This window comes from Phodopus roborovskii, unplaced genomic scaffold (assembly GCF_943737965.1).
Source record: "Phodopus roborovskii unplaced genomic scaffold, PHOROB, whole genome shotgun sequence".
Lineage (NCBI taxonomy): Eukaryota > Metazoa > Chordata > Mammalia > Rodentia > Cricetidae > Phodopus > Phodopus roborovskii.
The window spans coordinates 4,482,648-4,504,233 of NW_026125059.1; the positions used below are offsets into that span (position 1 = coordinate 4,482,648).

Sequence of the window (21,586 nt, forward strand, 5' to 3'; positions counted from 1 at the left end):
GGCCTGCTTGTGTGACCTCCTGCGTGACCCTAAATTCTGCTAATCCCTTTGATTGCTGGGGAGCAGATTCTGCCACGGGGGGCTGCCGGGCGGGCGGGGCCGGGGCAGGAGCAGCAGAAAGGCCCCGCCCTCGGGGTGTGTCCAACTTGGGCGCCTCCTAAAGGACCGGGCGGGGCTGCCAGATCGCGTGGGTTCGCAGGTCAGGTCAAAGGGTCGAAGGTGCAGCGCGTGATCCAGGATCCTAGCAGGCCCGGAGCAGGAGCATGGCGTCGTCGGGGTCGGTGCAGCAGCCGCGGCTGGTGCTGCTGATGCTGTTGCTGGCGAGCGCGGCGCGGGCCAGCCTCTACTTCCGTCCGGGCCGGACCTGCTACCGGCCCCTTCGCGGGGACCAGCTTGCTCAGCTGGGGCGCAGGTGGGCGCTGGGCTGTGTCTGGGAGAAAGAGATTACAGTTCTGGGCCAGGCGCGTGCACCCTGCCACCTGGGACCTTGCTTCCCTCGGGGCCACCCTTGCCTCTTTTGGCCTGGGAAATCCCATCCCTTCCTTTGGGAATGATTTTCACATCCGGGGAGCTTTGGTGTTTGCTAGATGGGGCATTCCTCACCTCTCTGGCCCTGGTTGGTGAGCACTAGTGTATTTAGAGAGATGCTCTATCCCCATCAGCTTCCAGTAGTGCTGGGTTCTGCTGGTGGCTCTTCTGGTGATGAAGCACCAAGCTGGGGAATCTCCACATTTTGGGGAAAGGAAGAAGGCTCCAGGAGGGCTGTCTGGGTCTGTGGCCCCGGTGGGGGAGGGGAGGCCCCAGGTGTTCCGAAGTTGATTTCCATGACAGTAACCTCTTCCCAGGACTTACCCTCGGCCCCACGAGTACCTGTCCCCATCGGATCTCCCCAAGAGCTGGGATTGGAGAAATGTGAATGGTGTCAACTATGTCAGCGTCACAAGGAACCAGCACATCCCACAGTACTGTGGCTCCTGCTGGGCTCACGGTAGCACCAGTGCTATGGCAGGTGAGTGGCCTGGGACCCCATGATGAGCCCAAGGCAGGGCCAGTACCCTGGCCAGGTGGAGGCCGCACTTCACGGCCCAGTGCCTGAGGTGAACCATGCTACCACAGTTCAAGGTGATGGGGCCCGGTGACACTCCAGGATCCAGGCTGGGTTTGTTTTCCCCTCTGCCAGAGTGAGGTGACTGCATCTTTCTGGAGTTGGATCATTTAGGGCCTCTGGGGGACAGGCCTGGGCTGGAACCCTGTGAAGTGGCTCCTGGGTACCCTCTGTCCCCCAGAACTTGTGAGTTCAGCCTTTGAGATGGAGGCAACATTGCAAAATCACTGAGCTGACAGCTTATGTCTGGATTAGGGAAGTGAATCTGCTTCTCCGTAGCAGTTGGTGTTTGGGGTTAACCTGTCCCCCCAGCCAGTTCCCTCCCTTAAATCATAGCCTGGCCACCGCAAGTGCGAGAAGAAGGCGCAGGAGGAAGCGATAACCCTCAGAGGGCCGCTGTGCCCTTCCCTGTGGAGGGAGCAGCAGCCAGGAAGAGCCATCCAGCCTGTGGTGTGTAGACTCAGCTTTGCCATCTCCAGAGGTGGCCCTGGCAGCCAGTGGGGAGGGTTGCTCCTGTCTGGGGGAGTGACTCAGGCAGTCCTTTCTCTTGATTTGGGATCTTTCTGGCCTGGGTGGAGCCTGGGTTGAGGGTTGGTTAACGGTGAATTGGTGGTGCCCATGACTGCAGGGCCTATGTAGGCCTCTTGCCTGCCAGTAGGTTCTCAGTTCCCAGACCAGGAAGCCTCTGTCAGGTCAGCAGACTCCATTGTGAGATGAGTGACAGCTGGGGTTCATCCCGTCAGCTTGGACTCTTTCTTCAGGGTGAGGGGTTCCTGGCTGAGGGTGCAGTCTGTACCCCAGAGCGTGTAGCGGTGGCACCTCTGGCTGCACTGCTGAACCCTGAGAAGAAGGAAGGAAGGAAGGAAAGGTAGCCTGGGAAGGTTCAGCATGGGAAGGGCCAACGGGCCGCTTGTCAAGTAGGCAGGGTGTTAGGGGAAGGCCCATAGCGGAGAGTCAGAGCACCGTCCAGACCATTTAGGAGTGGGGCCCACAGGGCTGGTGTTGGAGAAGTGACAAGAACTTCTTAGCAGAGCACAGGGTGGGTACTGAGCCGCATTGACATTGCCTCTGCTCCTTCGCAAGAGTGGAACGTCTCTGGGAAAGCCACTGTTTCGTCCTTTCTCCCTCCATCTCTGACATCTTCATCAGTAGGCAAGGCCTCGCTTCCTCTTTCTCTGGGCAGACACCAAAAGGGGACTTCCACAAGGCCCTGGCCAGGTGCCAGGGCAGCAGAGGGGCCAGTTTGCCTCTCCCCATCCCTGGGTGTTTAAGTATCCAAGCTTCTCTCTACGAGGCCGCCTAGCTTCAACACAGGAAGTCATCTCATCCCTTCATCATTCGCTTCCAATAGGGGAGCAGGAGCCCCTTGCTTACCCCTCTCACTATTCCCATTACTTGCTCCGCTCCGGTTGGGTTATCTGGAGCCCCTCCCCCTCCTCCTCCGCTCCGGTTGGGTCATCTGGAGCCCCTCCCCCTCCTCCGCTCCGGTTGGGTCATCTGGAGCCCCTCCCCCTCCTCCTCCGCTCCGGTTGGGTCATCTGGAGCCCCTCCCCCTCCTCCGCTCCGGTTGGGTTATCTGGAGCCCCTCCCCCTCCTCTCTGTCACCTGCTCACTTCTGCTCCACCCCTTGTCGCGCGCGCATTTGGGACCCTTGAGTCAGTGTACCCAGGCCCCCTCCCGTCGGGGAGAAGTGAGGCCCTCACTGTACCACACTCCCGTGTGGCCTCTCTCTGCCTCCCCTGGCGTCTTCTGAGCTCCGTGTTCCGGCTTGTGACCTTTTCCCAGGCTCACTTCCGTGTCCGTCTGCTGCTTCCCTCTGGCCTGCATCCCTGCTCTCCAGTCCCAGACGTTCATGTCGTCCTTACCATCTTTCCCACCTCCAAGCCCATCCTTCCCCTGAGGGTGCTCAGGCAAAAAGCACAGAGGTTATCCGACTCTCATCCTGTGTTGCTCCTACCAACCGAAGGACCTGGGCCTTTAGCTGATCGCTTAGTCCTTAATAAAGGCGCTAGGCGCCGTCTTTCCTCGCACCCTGGCTCCTGTCTGGTGTCAGACTAGAGATTCCCAGAATGTGCCCATTAAACCTAAATCCCATCATATTTCTTTACTTGACACGTCTCAGGATTCCACTTAGACAAATGACCTCCAGGGCCTGCAGTCTGGCTCTGCCTCCACCCCGTGCTCACACCAGCTGGTGAGGCATAAGTACCTTCGTGTGCAAGTCGCTGTCCTCATGTGTCTCCTGGGATGGCATCTTAGTCACTGTCTGTTGCTGTGAAGGGCCTCCATGACTAAGGCAACGGGAAAGCATGTACCTGGGGCTTGCTTACAGTTTCCGAGGGCGACTCGTGGTGGAGGCGTTGGCAGCAGGCATGGCGTTGGGGCAGTAGCTGAAGCATCTGATCCACAAGTAGGAGGCAGGCAGACCCGGCCATGGTGTGGGCTCTTTCAACCTCAAAGCCGAGCCCCAGAGACAACCTCCTCCAATAAGGCCACATTTCCCCATCCTTCCCGAACAGTCAACCAGCTAGGAACCACACGTTCACATACGTGAGACTGTGGGGGCCATTCTCATGCACATCACCCCAGATGGTCATCTCCCAAGCTCCCCTAGGCACCTTAGGTCCTGGATGCTCTCCAGAACATCCCTTTGCAGCGCTACTCTGCTTGCCCGCCGGCTTGTCTCCTATGCCGTGGTACAGGTCCACAGAGCAGAGCTTGCGCTTGCTGGCTTACTTCTGCCATTGGCACGGCGCTCAGCACACAGACGGTATGAACAGAAATCTGATAATGAAAAGGAAGCCAAGTCAGAAGGGGTAGAGTGGATTGTGTAGAAGGGTCATCTCAAGAAGCCTGCAAAGTCTGGAGCCAGTTAGTTGATTAGGTTGAAAGGAGACATTATGTCAGATGTAGAAGACGCCAGGCCTGAGGCTATCCAGCCGGCCACTGCTCTCGGCCTTAGCTGAGGTCACCAGAAGGGAGAGACCAGAGATGAGGAGGAAAGGGCTCTCCGCAAGCATCAGGAAACACATTGCTAGGGTTGAATGCGGAAGAGGCACCCCAGGCACTTCCAGGGGCTAGAGTGTCCCCTCTGCTGACCCTCTGGAAGAGGCAGTCGGATGTGAGTGGAGAAGGGTTAAAATGGGAGGGATAGGCACCTTGACAAGAGCAGCTCAGACTTGGGTATCTCTTTTAGATAAGTTTAAGGGTCTGGGTGGGAAGGGTATGGTTAGGATGGGATATTGGTACACTAACATATTTTCCTGTAAACTATTTTAGCAACTATTAGCTACAGATAACCTAAACTGTTAGATTCTTGTATGTTGACTGTATAGGGTCTTCTACTTGTGTACAATATTTTGCACATAAATGTAAGACTATCTGGATGTATATACATTTGTATATTGATACAGCTTAGGATATCTTCATATTGCTCTTTACAGTTCTATCTCTGTTATTGAGAATCACATATATGTATATAGTTATATTTTTTTTGGAACCCATTGTCCTTGCTGAAATATTTTGGGACGCTTCAGCCATTGTATAACTACGTTCCTGAGAATTACAGATTATTACCACCCATGTTTCTTATCTATGGGATCAGTCAGACACAGATATTTGAGCTTCAAACACTTCATAGACCTGCAGAATATGGCATTTAAATGCTTTCATGTTACTACTCCATTGACATGAGACACAATTGCTCCTGACAGCACCCAGGTATTCCCAGGTATATGTTGGGCACTGATGACACGCCTTTTGGAGTTCATTCTCTCCTGCTATCAGCCTCTTGGGCAAAGAACTGCCCCCACCTCAACCACTGACTTTGGACGTGCTGTCCTACTGTGCAGGGTAGATATCTCACTACAGGTCTGTGGGCTTGCGGGTGCCCCTCACCGAGAGGTTGACTGTTGCTAGGGATGTAGAGGGAGGAGGGCTACAGGGAGCCAAGCAAGAGAAAGGAGACCCGAGGGGTAGCCCTTGCGCGCTGGGCAGCCGGGAGGCTGCTTGTCTTTGTCACAGCAAGTACATTCTGGGCACAGGAACGGGTCTAAATGGTGACAAGATCTACTTTTGCTGAGGTCATCAAGCATGTGTGTGCGGGGTATGCGAGAGGTGGTTCTAGAAGGTTCTGTGCTGTTCGATGGCAGCTTTGTGGAGCAGGACCAGAGTGGGAGTGTGTGGAAGGCAAGTCGAGGTTGAGATCTGTAGGGAGGAGGGAAAATGAAGATGGGCTTTGGCTTCAGGGGAGGAGCACAGGGGCTGTGGAAGACAGGCGCCTGGGGAGCACAGCTGGCGTGTGCTGTGTGTACAGCTTGGGAGTGAAGAGCAAGATGTTTTTTCAGGATACAGATCGGCCACGCCCTGGTGGATGCTGTGATCCCAGCTGCCCTGTGTGGCTCCTGCCATGAGCACTGAGCGCTGCTGTCTGGCCCCTCGCTAGGGCTCATCTGTCTCCCTGGGCCGTGCTTTTCCCTGGAGATGCCCACGCCAGGCTTAAGCCACGCCAGATGTATGGTCTGTAACTGGTCTCTAGCCTCCTCACACAGGTGGTTTTGTTGCCGTCCTGTAGGTAGCAGGTGCTTCTTGGGACCTCCAGATCTGGCCTTGCCTTGTGACACTTGAGCGCACACACAGACATCAGGGTGCCCGAGTGTCTCTGTAGCCACAGTTGAGCTGAGGCCTCCCCTATAGAAGGACCGGTGGGCGGAATTTGGGGAGCCTGGGTGGTACTGACCAGGGTGCTGACCGTTGCAGACCGCATCAACATCAAGAGGAAAGGCGCGTGGCCCTCTACCCTGCTTTCAGTACAGAACGTCATCGACTGTGGCAACGCTGGTTCCTGTGAGGGAGGCAATGACCTTCCGGTGTGGGCGTACGCCCATAAGCATGGCATCCCTGATGAGACCTGCAACAACTACCAGGCCAAGGACCAAGGTAGGCTGTGCTGTGCCCCGGCCCACATTGCAGCCCTCGCTCTTCCGAGGGAGCGTGGCTGAGAACGCAAGCGTCACGCATCTGTCATACTGTGTGTGGCTGGGATGCTGAAGAGGGTCGGGCTGGAGACTGCAGCCCTCGGGAAGAGTTGCATGGCTCCTGGCTTGGGCTCCAGGGTTATCTGATGTCACTTTGGACCTGGTGGGTTGGGGTTCAGATGACAGAAAGCTGGAGCCCATGGTCCTTGTGGAGTTTAGCATGGAGAGATACCAGAAGAACGGCACTCTGGACTGGGGATGTAGCTCAGTGAGTGCTTGCCTGCCATACACAAGGACCTAGGCTCCATCTCCAGCCCCAGCAGCTAGGATTGGGTGTGGTGTGTGAGTTCTCATACCTGGCATTTGGATGGCTTTATCGGCCTTTTATAAGGGGCGGTAGGGGGGTCAGCTGATGGAAGGAGGTGTCCCTTTGCCACCATCTGGAACAGAGAGCAGTTGATGTGGCTGCTCTCTGAGCTGCAAGGTGACCTGCCCAGCTGGGGCGGAGCACCAGCCTGGTTCCGGCCCCGGCAGTCCTGAACATATCATGAATGGGCAGAGCAGCCTGACGCAGAAACCCACGTTGGCACATCCCTTTGGGGATACTTTCCTTGGAAACCCGAAAGGAAACTAACTCCTGGACCCAAGTCCATGCTTCATAGCTGTAAGCTTTGATCCTTAGCTCTCCCCCATGGCTACAGCAGGATGCTCTGGCGGTCTCAGAGGTGCCTAGAGGGCTGTTGGTCAATCTGTACCACCCCTGTAGGTGGTGTTCCCTTGCCTGCCTCCCTCATGGACCTTACTGCCTCACCTAAAGAGTTCTCTGGCCTCTTTGGTTGAGTCCTTTGTGTTGGATGGGTAAACCCGCCCAAGGACAGATACCCCCACCAAGGGAATAGATGCAGGGTGGAGGGAAGGCAATGGGCTGCTTTGTGGAATGTCTCTGAGGCATTATCCGTCCTCCTCCACCCCCAAACTGGTGTCATCCAGCTGAGGCTAGGTCCCTCTGGTCTCCCCAGACTCACAGGTGTCTGGGTTCATAAGAACCACTCAACAGTCTCTTCCCTGTAGGAGCAAAGGTGGCCCCAGAGCCACTGTATCCCTGGTGCATCTCACACTGAGCACTGGTGACTGAGGGACAAATAAATTGATGATGGCATCCTCAAGGAGTTTACTGTCCCAGGGAAGGGTCTGGACAGAGGTATACTTACACAGAGGTCAGCCTCCCTCATGAGTGCCTTCCTCTGTCATGCTCCACCTTGCTGTCTCAGTGAGCCTGGAGCACATCCGTCTTGCTAGCCTGGCTGGCAAGTGGACTTCAGAGACCAACGTGATTTCAGCACCCAGGGCTGGGGTTACGGACACACGCCGTCATGCTGACTTCACCTGAGTGCTGAGCAACCCAGCTCAGGTCCTCATGCTTACAATGGCAGGCACTTTACTGACAGATTCCCCAGCCCTTAAACCTGTCTTTTTTTTTTTCCTTCATTTAAAAAAAAAATGTACATTTATTCAGCAACAGTGATACATTTTATAAATATAACATTCAGTGGAAAATAGCATGTTTCTGAGTATTTCCAAATTCCCAACTTATTACTCCTTTAGTTTTGGGGTGTGTGTGTGTGTGTGTGTGTGTGTGTGTGTGTGTGTGTGTGTGCGCGCAATAAATGACTATTCCCAGGTATTCTCAGAAATTTCAAAATTAGGATTATCAACATATTTTTAGCAACTTTGACATTGTTATTTGAACAACTGCAATTCTTGTTTATTGAATACATGGCTGACATTCATTAAACAAAAGAGCTATGCCGTACAGTAGTGTTCTGTACACAAACATAATTTACAATTCAGATCCCTCACTGAGGCAGTGGCCCCTTGTGAAGTCACGAGTGAACACTCCCAATCAAGGGCACATATTATATTTAAAAATGTGTGATTCCACCCAGTGGTGGTGGTGGAGGCAGATGCAGGTGGATCTCTGTGAGTTCGAGGCCAGCATGGTCTACAGAGCGAGTTCCAGGACAGCCAGGGCCTCAACAGAGAAATTCTGTCTCAAAACACTGCAAAGAAAAACAAATGTGTTTCCTTGGAAGGAATTCACAGGACTTACAGGATGTGATGTCATTAGCAAGCATTTTGCCCTTTTTAAATTATCCTTTCTTGTTCTCTCCACATTACACACATGTGCACGGGTTTACTTGGATGTGTGTACGTGGTGGGCTAGGGTCTGCAGATGGAGGGGAACGGTTTTCTTCCTGAGTTTGGGTCACTTCGCTTTATGTTATACGCTGCGTCCTTCATTCTTTCTGCGAATTTTGTAATTTCACTTTTCTTCGGACTAGCATTCGGGTTTTAAGTGTGCCAGGTTTTCATGATCCACTCATCTGATGGACAACTAGTTTCCCAGTTCTTCGGTGCAGTAAATAGAGCAGCAATAGGCGTGGGCATGCAAGTACGTCTGTGGTAGGTTGTGGCGTTCTCGGGGTATATGCGCAGGGGTGAAACAGCTGGCCCATGTGGTCATTCTATTTTTAATTTTGGAGGGATCTCCAAGCTGATTTCCATAATGGCTGTATTAATTTGCACCCCCACACGCAGTGAATAAGGCTTCCTTTTTTCCCAAAAATCCTCTCCAACATTTGCGGTCAGATTTCTTAACGATAGCCATTCTTACGAGGGTGAGGTAGTTTCTTAAAGTAGTTTTAATTAGCATTTCCCTGATGACTAGGGATGTTGAATTTTTTTTTTTTTCCTCCTCTGTGAGACAGGGTCTTACTATGTAGCCTTGACTGTTCTGGAACTTACTGTGTGGAGCAGGCCTCAAGCCCAGAGATGCACCTGCCTCTGTCTCCCAAGTTGGGATTAAAGGTGGTGCACACCTGTTCCGTGGCCCGTGTGCTTGTCTGTTCCCTTTGCTGCACAGAAATGTCTTATTTTCCAGTGGTCTCATCTGCTATTTGGTGCTAATTCCTGTGCTATTGTTGTTTTATTCAGGAAGTTCTAACCTACCTTAGCATCTTGAGGGACATTCCCTGTATTTTTGTCTAGAATTTTGTTTCAGGTTTTAGGGTCTTTGATCCAATGTGAATTGATTTTGTATAGGATGAAAGGTACGAATCTAATTTTCTTTTTCTTAGGTGGATATCTAGTTTTACCAGCACCATTTGTTGAATAGGCTTTTTTTCTTTTCTTTTCCCCAATGCCTGTTTTTGCCTCCTGTGTCTTGAATTACGGGGAATAGTTTTGTCACTTATTTCCAGGCTCTCTGTTCTGTCTGTTTCTATGTCAGTACCAGTCTTTGTCACTATAGCTCTGTAGTGTCATTTAAGGTCAGGTACTGAGACACCTCAAGCAGTGTTCATACTCCTTAGGGTAAACTGAATTCTGGTATTTCTCAAGCCAAGTAACAATGTTTCTTTAAGTTGAGTACAATGGCCTGTGTAGTCCCTGGTTGGTAGAGTCACCTGGTTACAGTTTAAGTTTGATTGTGCTGGGTTTTCAGCTACAGGAGATGAGAGGGGCAACGTTTGAGGGCCTAGTGTGTAGTAACCAATGCTCTTTCTGCTCTTTCTGCTTTGCCACGGCGGGCGAAATCAGAGAAGCGGAGAGGAAAAGGGGCGGCTGTCATCAGGGTTAGTGAGGAGACGTGTCATGCTGACTTCTTGTATTCTAGACTGTGACAAGTTTAACCAGTGTGGGACCTGCACCGAATTCAATGAGTGTCACACCATCCAGAATTACACCCTCTGGAGGGTGGGTGACTACGGCTCCCTGTCGGGTAGGGAGAAGATGATGGCAGAGATATACGCCAATGGTCCCATCAGGTGAGCAAGTGGTCCCCTCAGATGGCGAGGCCACGTGGGGTCTGTGTGCATGCGTGCAACTGGGTCTTCCTGTTCACCCTCTCCACTGGGCCAGTCTGACCCCCTCGCTTGAGCACCATGTACTCATCTCTGCCCGTAAAGATGGTGGCTTTCTTAGAAGGTATTAGCCAGTCCATCCCAGGGAACTTTGTGTAAGCTAGGTGGAGAGGCCCTGGCTGTGGTGAATCTAGAATGTTGGTGAGGCTCCCACGGCGGGCCTCATTACCGTAACCCAAGTACCACCAGCACAAGTGCCGCTGCGCTTCTGGCATTGATACCCGATGGCTTTTTCCAGCTGCGGGATAATGGTGACGGAGAAGATGGAGAACTACACTGGAGGGATCTATGCCGAGCACCAGGACGAGACCTTTATCAACCACATCATCTCTGTGGCCGGCTGGGGTGTCAGCAGCAATGGGATTGAGTACTGGATTGTCCGTAATTCGTGGGGCGAACCCTGGGTAAGAGAATTCCCTTTCTTAAAGTCAGACCAGAGCCCACGCCTCTCCCTAGCAGTGGAGTGGGAGCTGACTCCAGCTGTCTCCGTGTCAGAGCTCTGACTGGACCCCCACGCTCTGCAGGGCAGGGCTGGGCTGAGGATGGTGGCGAAGAGCAGGGCCTGGGTCTGCAGAGGAGAGCAGTGAGCAGAGGGCATGTCCTGAGCCTTAATGCAGAGTTCTTGCTCCTTACAGGGTGAGAGGGGCTGGATGAGGATCGTGACCAGCACCTACAAAGGAGGGGTAGGCGCCAGCTACAACCTCGCCATCGAGAAGGCCTGCACGTATGGGGACCCCATTGTTTAAGTAGATGTCTCTGGAAGCAGTGTTCAGAGCATGCCAGGGGTGGGGCGACTATCCACACCAGACAGTGGACAGCTAGGACCAGAGTGTGGACCACAGAAGCCGTCCCAAGAGGGGATGGTGGGGAGGGAGCGCGTCACTGTGGCCCTCAGGGCCCGAGCCTGCCTTCGGCCCCCTGCAGAGACAGCTGTGGTCTACAACCTGGGATCTATGGGAGACGGTAACACTTCCAGGTGGCCTAAGTGATGAATAAAGTATCTGGCTTCCCCCAAACTCTGAGTCTGTGCACTTTATTTACATGGGAATAGAATAGCGCGTGTGGACACATGCCGCCCAGCCCATCGTTACTCGTGGCAAATTTAAACAGTAAGACAAACAACCACCTGGGTCACTGGTAGAAAACTTACGTAAGCCCTAGAAAGCCCTAGAAGTGATTCGTCCTCACTACCCCGAGGCCTGCTGGGTGCCCCCCAGAGGTGCATACACCTGACTCCTGCACGTGACACATCACAGGGTCACACTGACAGCAAGCAGGACTGTCCACCACGGCAGCTTCTTCTGGGCACTGCACACACAGTCATTTTGAGAAAAGCTGTCTGCTCCTTCCCAGCAGACCCTGCTTCGTCCGGGGGGTTGGTGGGGGGAGGTTGGGGGGGGCTGGTTTGACCTCTTCACAAGCAGCTTCCGGTACCAGTCCTCCGGTCCCCCCGAACAGGGCCCAGCAGGTCCGGCTTTGGTCGGATGCTCTCAGTTCATCATGATGAAGTTGGACTTGCAATGGGCTGCACAGGGCACACACATGGCGGCCGGGTTAGAAGAGGTGAGGAGGGGGCTGGGCCATCACAGCAAAGGGACGTTTCGGGGGCCTTACCAATGAACTCCGTCACGGGGTCATGCTCGCCCTCTGCTTTGATGGTGCCCGCGATGCTGTCATTTTCCAAGATGGGGAGGAAAAGCTGCACGAAGTCTGAGGTGTAAGGCGGGGCGATGACGTCCAAAACCTAGTGTGGGGACCGCAGCGTTACCACACCTCCCAGTGCAGGGCGCAGCACTCAACAGCAGGCAGGCAGTGAGGTGGCCAGCTCTGTGACACGGCCCCACCCCCTGGGGCTTCCCTGGGACACCCCAGCCTCCAACTCCAAGGCGCAGGGAGGAACGCAGGGAGATGCGTTTGATAAACCATCAGTGTCACACGGCTACCGAGCACGGATCTCAGGGCTGGGAACCGAGCACAGATCTCAGGGCTGGGAACCGCACGGATGACATCCAGCCTGAAGGGTTGGGCTAGTGGGCAGGGTGAGCTCTGAAGCCAGGGCGCACTGACCTCAGTGACAAAGTATCGGATGAGTGAGATGTCAGTGTCCAGCTTCTCCAGACACTTGTGGATGTAGCTGACCACAGGAAGCACGTAGCCACGGCTCAGCAGGTGGACCATCCTGTCCAGCAGGGTCTTTTTCAACTCGAGCTGTGGGAGAGAGAGCAGGGCCAGGGGAGCAGGTCAGAGCTGGAACTCTCCCAAGCCCCGAGCAGCCCCGGACAGCTCACCTGCTCCATCACGTCTAGCTGGGAGTGTTCGGTCTCAAAAAGCTTAACGAGCAGCTGCAGAACCTGGGGATGCAGGAGCTGGTGGCAGGTGCTGATCTGAGGACAACCAAGGGAGGGGCTAAGGCTCCTGCTGGCTCTCTGGGCTCACCAGCAGCACACAGGGAATGCACGGGGTGTCACAGCCACCCAAGGGGGCTTCCTGCTGATGGCAACAGCACTTGTCAGCTTCTGGGCCTCCCTGCTGATAACACTTGATAGACACATCTGTAGTCACCGACACAGGGTCCTTGAAAGGACAACCTCACACGGACACAAACCCCAGCTCTGACGAGAGCATCTACTATCTCATGTCAGGAAAAAGGTCCAAGACACAGACCACTGGGTACTGACAAGTGGCCCTTCTGCCCCTACCTCGTCCAGCAAGGCCAGGTGAACTGGCGTGTGGTCGGTCTGCAGCTGAAAGTATCTTGGCTCTGACACGGTCCAATCTACCCACTTCAGGACACCCATTGCCACCACTGGGAACCTACAGCAGACAAGGGACGAGGCTTCCTTTGACCAAGAACGGGGGAAAGGAGGCTGAGATACTTCGAGGGACAAAGGGTTGGGAAGCAAGGACAAAGAGTCTGAGGAAACAGTGCACCCCCGCTCACTCGGCCCTGCAGGAGTGGCTCTCTGCGGAAGTGGCTTGATGAGACCAACCCCTCTCAGAAGGGATTTGCTTTTCAGCCCCTTCAAACCCTTCCATAATCACACAGGAAATGATCAACACCAATACAAAGCTTGGCCCCTGGCAGCCTGGGCTCACACTTCCCTTTACTTCAGAGCCTCAGCTTAATAACTTTACTACCAGTGAACTCTTCCTTCAAATCAGTCCTCTATTCTGGATGCCCTCTCTCTGCTCTGTGAGGGTCTGCTGAACAGGTTTCTGGCCAGAAATCACCTAAACTCGCTCATGCTGCTGCAGCTGCTGAGGTTGCCCATGTGCGGTTAAGAGCAAGAAAGCCAAGCTCTTGCAAGCTCCTCATGAGAGTGGGGACAGGAGGGCCGGCACTCCAGGGACAGGAAGGGGATCGGGTGGCACACTCACCTAATGCACTGATAGAGTGTGCTCAGCTCTGCTACCAGCTCTGAGGCTCCTTTGTTCTCATTACAACACAGATTGTGGACAGTTTCCACAGCCTTCGACGTGGACTTCAGCTCGTCTTTGCCAATGCTAACCCGCTTGTTCTGAAACCAGACAAGCTGGTGAGAATGGGGATGTGGCCTTGCTGTGAGGACCCCAGGGTGGCCCCTTCCCTGTCTGCAGAGTCAACAGGCAACTCAACTGTCACACCGCACAGTCACAAGCCCACAGCAACCGGGACTCAGAGGCTGCTGGGTGGGAGGCTCGGGAAACCGGGAAACTCCCTTCCACTCTGCAGCCAGTGCTAGCGTAAAAGACACCACACAGCTCCTGCGGGCACTGAGCTCTTTCAGTATCTCGTACGCAATGGTAAGGGCATTCCCAATGCTGGGCGGGTTCTTAGCGCTGACAGTACCTTCTTCCAGGTCTCAACCACACTAGCGGCATAAGCCAGGATGTGGATGTACTTGTGCTTGTGGTCCTGGTTGATCTTGGCTCCGGGCTTGAACAGCGACTGCATGAACAGGTCCAGGAAGGCAGGCACCCGGATCTAAGAAGAGGCACACTTGGGAGTGAGCTAGAAGGAGGGAGGCAGAGCTCCCCTACCTGTAGGGCTCTGACAGGGTGAAGGCTGAAGGGAAGGGTGGAACCTGAGAGTTTGATAGCACAGGCTGTACCTCTGTGGAGAAACATTGGCCTAGAGTGTGACAGGCACTGGCTATAATCCCAGCAGTACCCGCAGGGTCGGGAGGAGGGCTGATGCCAGGGGTAGCTATGCCTCCAGCCCTCAGGGAAGCTAGGGCGGGACGGCCAGCCCAGTCTGAGATCAGCTTGGGCCAGAGAGTAAGGCCTTGTCTCTAACAACAATGCAAACTATTTCCACGGGGCCCAGCAGACACAGCCTTAGGAGAATGAGAGGAACAGGAGGCCTCCCAGAACCCAAACCGCAGCTTACGAGCTCCACAGGAGGGGGGTCCATGCTGGTGAACATCTTGAACAAGACTGTGATGTCTGCAGGATTCAGGGCTCCCCTGGACAGCATGGCGCCCAGAGCTTGGCAGGCCCGAGGGTAGGAAGCAGCTGTGCCCAAAGCCAGCGTGATCTGACTGGCATCATGGCCTCTGGTTGGAAAGTCACACAGCATCACTAACAGCATTCTCCTTCCTTTCGCTCTTAAACAGTCACTGCTGAGCTGGCGGGACCCGGTGACTTCCCACTGTTCTGTCATTTACTCTTCTGACCAACTGACCCCCGGGAACACCAGCTACAGTGAGCTATGAATGACTCTGATGCATCTGCCACCTCCACGAGGGTTCTCGCACCCTGCATGCCTCGTTAGGGAAGACTTGGCTGCAGAAAATGAAGCGCCTTGGACTCCATAGGAAGCAGAGCTGGAGGCCAGGCCAGGGCTACCCTGCTGTCAGAGTCTCCTAGCACAAGCGGGCACAACTGTACACACCATGTTTCTAGCAAAGAGCCAACAGCACAGCACTCTACTAGGCCGGGGCAGCAGAAGCTACGCTGACTCAGCTCCACAGGGTGAGAACTGACCCCAAACGGATGGGGCTGGAGGCTGAGCTGTGGACGGGGACACAGTCTTTCCGAGGAAAAAGAAGGGCATCTCTTACTTCTCCTGGGCAAAGCGCTGGACTTCTTGAGCGACCCTGCGTACGGCAGAGCCGCCCTGCTCCTCCTGGGCCAGCACGGACATCATGGCCTGTGCAAACAGGTATGTGTGTTCCCCATGGCACACCATCTTCTAGAAGGTTACAGGGAGACGAGTGTCAGGTCAGGTCACAGCGGTAAACGCAGACAACAAGGGCTCTGCCCAGGGTTCTCTCTGATCTGAGGCGCTTTGCAGAGAGGGCATCCGGCATGGCCTGACCCCGGGCAGCCCCCTTCCACCGGGGATTAAGAGGGACTTACTGCAAACTCAGGAAGGTTTTTCTCAAGGTTTTCCTCTCCTCCGTCCAGGATTGTGGCTAGAGAGGTCCGGAGCACTCTGGAGAACACTTCCAGCTGCTGGCAGGCTGTGGACACACTGGTGATCTCCCCTTGGTACCCCGCATCAGAGATGAGCTGCCATATAACCCAAAGGCCAAGGTGAGCGTCTGGAGACCTGACGCTCAGAGGGGGTTAGCTAGCCCACCACGGTCCTGAGTGAGCTCGGTCACGATCCCTAACTTTTCCTGTGCTTCCTGCCATGCCAACGTCTGGGCCTTGGGATCTGAAGAAGAGGATAGGTCTGGGCTGCCTGAGGCATCCTGAAACAGCCATGGCGACCTGAGCACAGACACTCTCTGCTCCCCTTGCTCAGTGTGAGGGCAATAAACGGGAAAGGATGGCAAGCCCGCAGGGAAGGTCTACCAGGAAGACCACAAAGCGGGCCCTCTTTTCTCCACTCCAGGACTCACCCTACCTTCACAGTGAAGTTGAGCATCAAACAGTCAGGATGGGCTTCAGCCAGCTTATAAAACAGATCTCTCCACGTGGTATGTGCGATCATCTGCTCAAGCCACGCTGGGGTCTGCCAGAGACAAGGGGCAAGGCCAAAGGCCTCACCTTAGTCTAGCAAGTCTGCTGCATGTGCAATCATTCCAACTGGAAGAGACCTGGGGTGTCCCCAGCTCTGGGGAAGCAGGGCTTGCTATGTTCATGCAGTTGGCTTTCTGAATGCCCATTCACAGGTTTTGAAAGATCTGCCTAACTTCTCAGAAAGGTGTGGAAACGTGCTCTCTGGGAGACGCATGTAAAGTCCCATGGAGCATGTGTCCCTGGGCACATCATGTACAGATAACTCATGCTTACCAAGCCCCGTGCCCTTGGCAGGAGAAAGAAAGGCAACTGGAATATAGCACGGCTGGTTCTGCCCATGAAAATGTGTCTTTTGGCTCCCTTGTGTGAGTGATGGGCTGTGCCATGACCAGGCTCCCATGGCTGCTCCCCGCCAGTGCCTAAGCACAGCAGGGCACAACAATGTCTCTTGGGACCATTTCTGGGTCCTGAGGGAAGGCCCGAGAGCTGCAACAGTCTCAGATGCTTCCTACATCTCCCTTCCTACCCTGCCCTTCTGCCCTCGGGGGCTGACCCACAGCCTGGATTTATGCACATTCTGGATAAGAACTGCGCCATGGCTTCCTGTGTACATAATGCCATATTAGTGCTTGTTTCTTGGAGGACCCCTGCACCCAGGGGTTGATGGGAGGCACTGGGCCTTCTCTTGGCCTGAACACTGGCAGCCTCCCACGCAAGTGCCCCGCCCCTGAGGATGCAGAGAGGAAGCAGCAAAGGTCTGGAGTGTGGGGTCAACAGTCAACCCTCCTCACCTCTCCTTCTTCAGTGAAAATGGAATCTGCTTTCCGGGGGTCAAAATGCTTGATCAGTAAGCTCTTCAGGTGGTTCTCCACGGTCTCCTGCACCTGCAGTGGCTCAACACCTGGGAGAACATGGGAACTTTACCTGCAGCCCCCTACCCCACCACACACAGAGACAGCATGGCCAGTCTGCCAGTGTCACAGAGCTGCCCCTGACCACCGCAGTGGCGAAGGTGATGGGCCCCTTAGAAACAGTTTCTAGATGTACTCAGTGGTGACACCCCAAAAGAAACAAACACAGTACAAGCCATCCTTCCTGAGTGGCTGGGAGAGAGACATCTTCAAACTCTCACTCATCAAAGACACAGGGCCAGAGTTAACAGGTGAGGAGCTGTAGAGTAGTACACTCTGCCTCTGTGGAGAGAGGAGGTGCAGCCAAAGCCATGCATGGAGCTAGTCACACTGCCAGCGGGGAGGAAGCCGGTTTCCGGACAGTGCTTGAGTGATGTCAGTGGACCCAATTCAGTGGATTTACAGTAAGGCTCTGTTTTGATCACATTAGCTAAAAGCCATCATCGAGCCAGTCCTAAATTACCCCTCGATTAGAGCTGGCTGTAACAGGCCTCTTGAAAGGCAACACCGCGCACACAGTTTGACCTGTAATTCTATGGTTGCGGAAGCAGCTTGATGAGAGCTCCGTTCAAGGGCTAAGTGCAATCCAGGGACTGACTCAGCTCAGAGCTGAGCACACAGGGAGGAGTCAATCCTTCCGCCTTTGGATTTTGGGGACCAAGAATGCTCAGAATTAATTTATTAGCACTGTAAGGACCCAGAGGTCCCCCGGAGGAGACTGAGTAAAAAAGCAGGGCAGGCGGCTCAGGGCTTAAAGTACTACCCACAACCCATTTGAAAATACCAGGTAGGCACGGTAGCCCATCAGTAAGCACACTCTGGAGGGACAGACGGGTATGGGGGTGGCCCCCATAACAAGTTGGCTGCTGAGACCAGCCACATCAGTAAGCCCTGGGCCTGACTGAGCCCCCACTTTAACAAGTAAGGAAATAAAACAGTCTGTGATGACTTTCAGAACCAACCTGGGACCTCCACAAGCATGCACAAACACGCATGACAGCCACGTGGACACATGCACAAACACGCATGGCACCACATGGACACACACACTGGAGGGATGAGTGGCCAGGACAGGGCCACCCTGTCAAGCACCTGTCTGAATGAGCCACTCAGCCAGCAGGTTCACAGTCTGGGCCACGGCTGTATAGTTCTCAGACAAGAGTTGGATGACATTTTCTGGAGAGCCTCCTGCCTGGAAATACCTGGGAAGAGGAAAATGGCGGCCTTTACATTGAGGGGACACAGAGGAGCCAGGGTGGACAGGAGGAAGGCATGGGCAGGTTTAAGGCTCTCCCAAGGTGCCAAGGGACTGTACAAGCCTTCCATTACCAGGTCACATGCACTGCAAAACTGTCCCTGAGTCCCCGAGTCTGCACACTATGCCCGCACACCTCTTCAGAGTGTTGAAGATGGAGGGCTCCATGATGTAGTCCCGGGTGGAAAATTTATGCAGGCATTCCTGCTGCACCTCAGCATCATCCTCTCCTCCTGAATCGTCTTCCTGCTGCTGGGAAAGACAAGGGCCCGGAGAGGTGTCCCTTAGTATCGATACCCTGCACTCTGGCCTTGGAAGACGTGTAATGCGGTCCAAAGTGTCACCCATGTGACTTCACCTGACTCTTACAACCTCATGATGTGGGCAGGACAGGGACAGCTTCAAAGCGTTCGGAACTGCACCAAGCAGCCTACGGTGGTGAACCAGGTAGTCTATGCATGGCATCCTCTCTTACACAGACACTCAAACGCCACACCAGTCAACACTTGTGAGGGCCCCACAAGCTGACCTACGGGAGGGTAAGAATAAACCTGACAGCTCGACAGCCAGTCACCACTGCTACTCACATGTGCTCTCCAACAAAGGCCAACAAAGTGATCCTGAGGGTAAGAGCCACCAAGCTACTCTTAGAAAGTCAAGATCACTAACCCTCGAATCAGCAGGCCTGGCTAGAGCTGGACAGAACCTTGGGCCAAATCCACGAAGGCTGACAACTATGTGGTATGGTAGACTGAGTGACCCCAGGTCTGTCTGTAAAGCTGTCCTAACAGCAAGCGGGTGCTGTGTAGCAATGACTGGACTGAGACCGCGAACCTAGAAAATACAAGAGGAAGCGTTTCCCTGGAAGGAATTCACAAACTAGATCAACCTCCGGGCAACTGATGTAATGAGGTGGGAGCCAAGCCAGGAACTGGTGAAAACCAGCCAAACTCATCCCTCTACCTGTTCTTATAAATAAAGATTTATTGAAACACATTTATACCCACTTTGCTGTGTATCATTATCCTTTCCCTATCTGGTTGGTAAGGAGCTGTGGTACAGCCCCACACAACTTAATAATGCATTTACCACGTGGCTCTTTACAGGAACTCTCTGGACTGTCTGAAAGCAACATGCTGGGGCACACGGGACCTGATGACTTCCTCTCTCAGGCTGCATGCGTACAGGGTGCTGTGCAGGTTGTGCTTCACCCTGAGAGTTGCTCAAGTGTGTCAACGTCGTCAGGCTTCTACCCCGTCCCCAACCCAACATTATTTGACATCAGGCCACCCGCCTGCTCACGCCTCTCCTGCTATACCCGAACCTCTGTCCTGAACACTGCAGATTCAAGCATGCAACACTATTCTTTCCACTCAGCATTCGAGCAGGACTCCAAGCTCCTGATGTCCAACCCGCCCTGCCTTCCCTGGAAAAAGATCTGCTCACAAAACTGCAAAGCCTTGGAAGCACCCTCAGTTTCTCCTCCCCTCACTCCTACAAGACCCCTGATCCCATCTCCCAAACAAGGGTCTGGTTTGCCCTTCTTTCTTGTTGGCTTTCTGTAGCAATACCTCCACATGCCTCCACCTGTCATCCCTCAAAATCATGCTACCCACAAATCTCATCTAGCTGCTTAAAGTTCCCCATCTCCTTCATACATAGACGCAAGCTCCAGTACGCCTCTGCGCTGATTACCTATGTATCCAGCCTCACCTGTCAGGACCTGCAGCCCAACTATCATCAGATCTGTCAACCAACTGCTCTCAGCTCCCATCATCCAGACTCAAGGAGAACCCAGCTCATGGCGCTGCCCTCCAACTCTCCAAGCACAGAGAAGGTGAAGTAAGTGTGTGTGAATGCGAGAGTGCCAGGGTTTCCACACTGCACTAGAACCTTCTCATCTACCAGCACGTTGACTCGGGACACAGAAGTCTCAGGTTGGACACTCCGACAGAGCATCACTCTCATCAGGACAAAACTCATACAGGGGCCAAACCAATGTAATTAAGACTGAAATTCAGGGCTGGGTGGTAGTGCTGCACGCCTTTAATCCCAGCATTCTGCAGGCAGAGGTGGGCGGGTCTCTGTGGATTCCAGGCCAGCCTGGTCTTCTACAGAGCTCCACAGAGAAAGCCTGCCTCCAAAAACAAAACCAACAGCAAACAAAGGCTGACATTTGGTGGCATCTAGGCCAGACCCTGCAACTCCTGGCCCTCGGAAAACAGCCACCACCAAGCTAATCCACAGTGTACTTTCTTGTGTGTGTGTGGTGTCTCCGTGTGTATGTTGTCTGTGTATAAACGTTAGGGGTCAAGGTTGGGTGCCTTCTGCAGCCTCTCTCCAGTTCCTTCTCTGTCCTCTCACTGACTCAGTTTACTGATTAGGCTGGATTGGCTGGCAAGGGAGCTCAGCGATTCCCCCAGGATCCCCACAAGGGACTGTTCTACGTGTGTACCTAACTGCATCCTACATTCATTCTAAGCCCATATTGCTTCCTGCTAAAAAAAGAAAAAAGAAAAAGGCAAACTCCCAGGCCCCCTGCACACTGTCCAGTCAATCTCACACCTGGATGGGTCTCTGCTGGGAAACTGAACGGTGCCGCTCCCCCACTGGCCCATCTTTCACTGCAAACCCCGGACAGTCGGGGCTGCACGATCCTTCCAGTCCTGTACTCTCAGGATGGGTGAAATCAACCCGAATGTGTACAAACAAAAAAGTTTGGTTTGTCCGACACCCGGGGACGCTGGAGTGCGGAGCTAAGAGTTTGTTCACTGTGTATCACTCTGCTCGTGCGTCGGTCCTGCCGCCCCGGGTCACCAGGGGGTCAGCCCGGGAGTCACTGGGAGTTAACGCGCACTGGGGCCCGGGGTCGGAGGTCAGGGAGTCAAGGGTCAGCAGGCCGGCTGTCACCCACGTCCACGGCCCCCGTGCTCGGGTCTGGCCGGCGCGGGCGCCGCGAGAACGGGGCAGAGAATCCGGGCGGGCCGCCTGCTGCCTGCCCTCTCACCTGGCCGCCTTCCGCCTCTTCGCCCCACTCCGGCGCATTCCCGAAGTAGTCTTCGGCCATAATTGTACCCGGCGCTGGGCCCGCCATAGTTGCCGCGAGTCCTCACTGCGCGTGCGCGGGGGCCGACCCACGAAAGTGCGCCTGCGTGGTTCCCGACCGCGCGCCCAGGCTTCGCGGAGGGCTCGAGAGGCGGAGCCGGGGCGAGGGGCGTGGCCTGGAGGGGCGTGGCCGACGCTTTGGCTTGCTAGGCTGAGGGACCGCCCCGAAGGTGCAGTCTCAGAGCTTTCAGAAAACTTCCAATACAGGTCATCGTCTTTTCCTTTCCGAGATCTCACTCCTAAGTGCAAGCTGGTCTCGATTGGTCATGAAGGCCTCGAACCTTCTTCAGCCAGCTTAGCTTTGCCTGTCCAGTACAGCTACCAACCGAGCACCCATCTCCCGGGGATAGTGTCCAGGGCTCACA

At 54.4% G+C, this 21,586-nt stretch overlaps 2 protein-coding genes across 3 annotated transcripts; one reads left to right on the plus strand and one right to left on the minus strand.

The window, feature by feature from the left end:
• Nucleotides 1-158: 158 nt before the first annotated feature.
• On the plus strand, nt 159-11,017 carry Ctsz (cathepsin Z). Its single transcript, XM_051185382.1, has 6 exons — nt 159-412; nt 846-1,009; nt 5,864-6,043; nt 9,755-9,905; nt 10,240-10,405; nt 10,637-11,017. Exons 1-6 carry the CDS (start codon nt 264-266, stop codon nt 10,745-10,747), a joined length of 921 nt encoding a protein of 306 aa, XP_051041339.1. The 5' UTR covers nt 159-263; the 3' UTR covers nt 10,748-11,017.
• Nucleotides 11,018-11,441: 424 nt separating this feature from the next.
• Nelfcd (negative elongation factor complex member C/D) lies at nt 11,442-21,270 on the minus strand. Of its 2 annotated transcripts, none has more exons than XM_051185287.1 (15): nt 21,124-21,270; nt 18,253-18,365; nt 17,954-18,063; nt 16,742-16,851; nt 15,835-15,942; nt 15,342-15,494; nt 15,044-15,174; nt 14,371-14,536; nt 13,831-13,965; nt 13,380-13,519; nt 12,701-12,815; nt 12,290-12,385; nt 12,069-12,209; nt 11,616-11,745; nt 11,442-11,526 (listed from the first exon to the last, which is right to left on the minus strand). In XM_051185287.1, exons 1-15 carry the CDS (start codon nt 21,208-21,210, stop codon nt 11,492-11,494), a joined length of 1,770 nt encoding a protein of 589 aa, XP_051041244.1. In that variant the 5' UTR covers nt 21,211-21,270; the 3' UTR covers nt 11,442-11,491. The 2 variants fall into 2 exon arrangements, with proteins under 2 accessions (XP_051041244.1, XP_051041235.1); XM_051185278.1 differs by having other exon boundaries at nt 18,253-18,368; nt 21,124-21,263.
• Nucleotides 21,271-21,586: the final 316 nt, after the last annotated feature.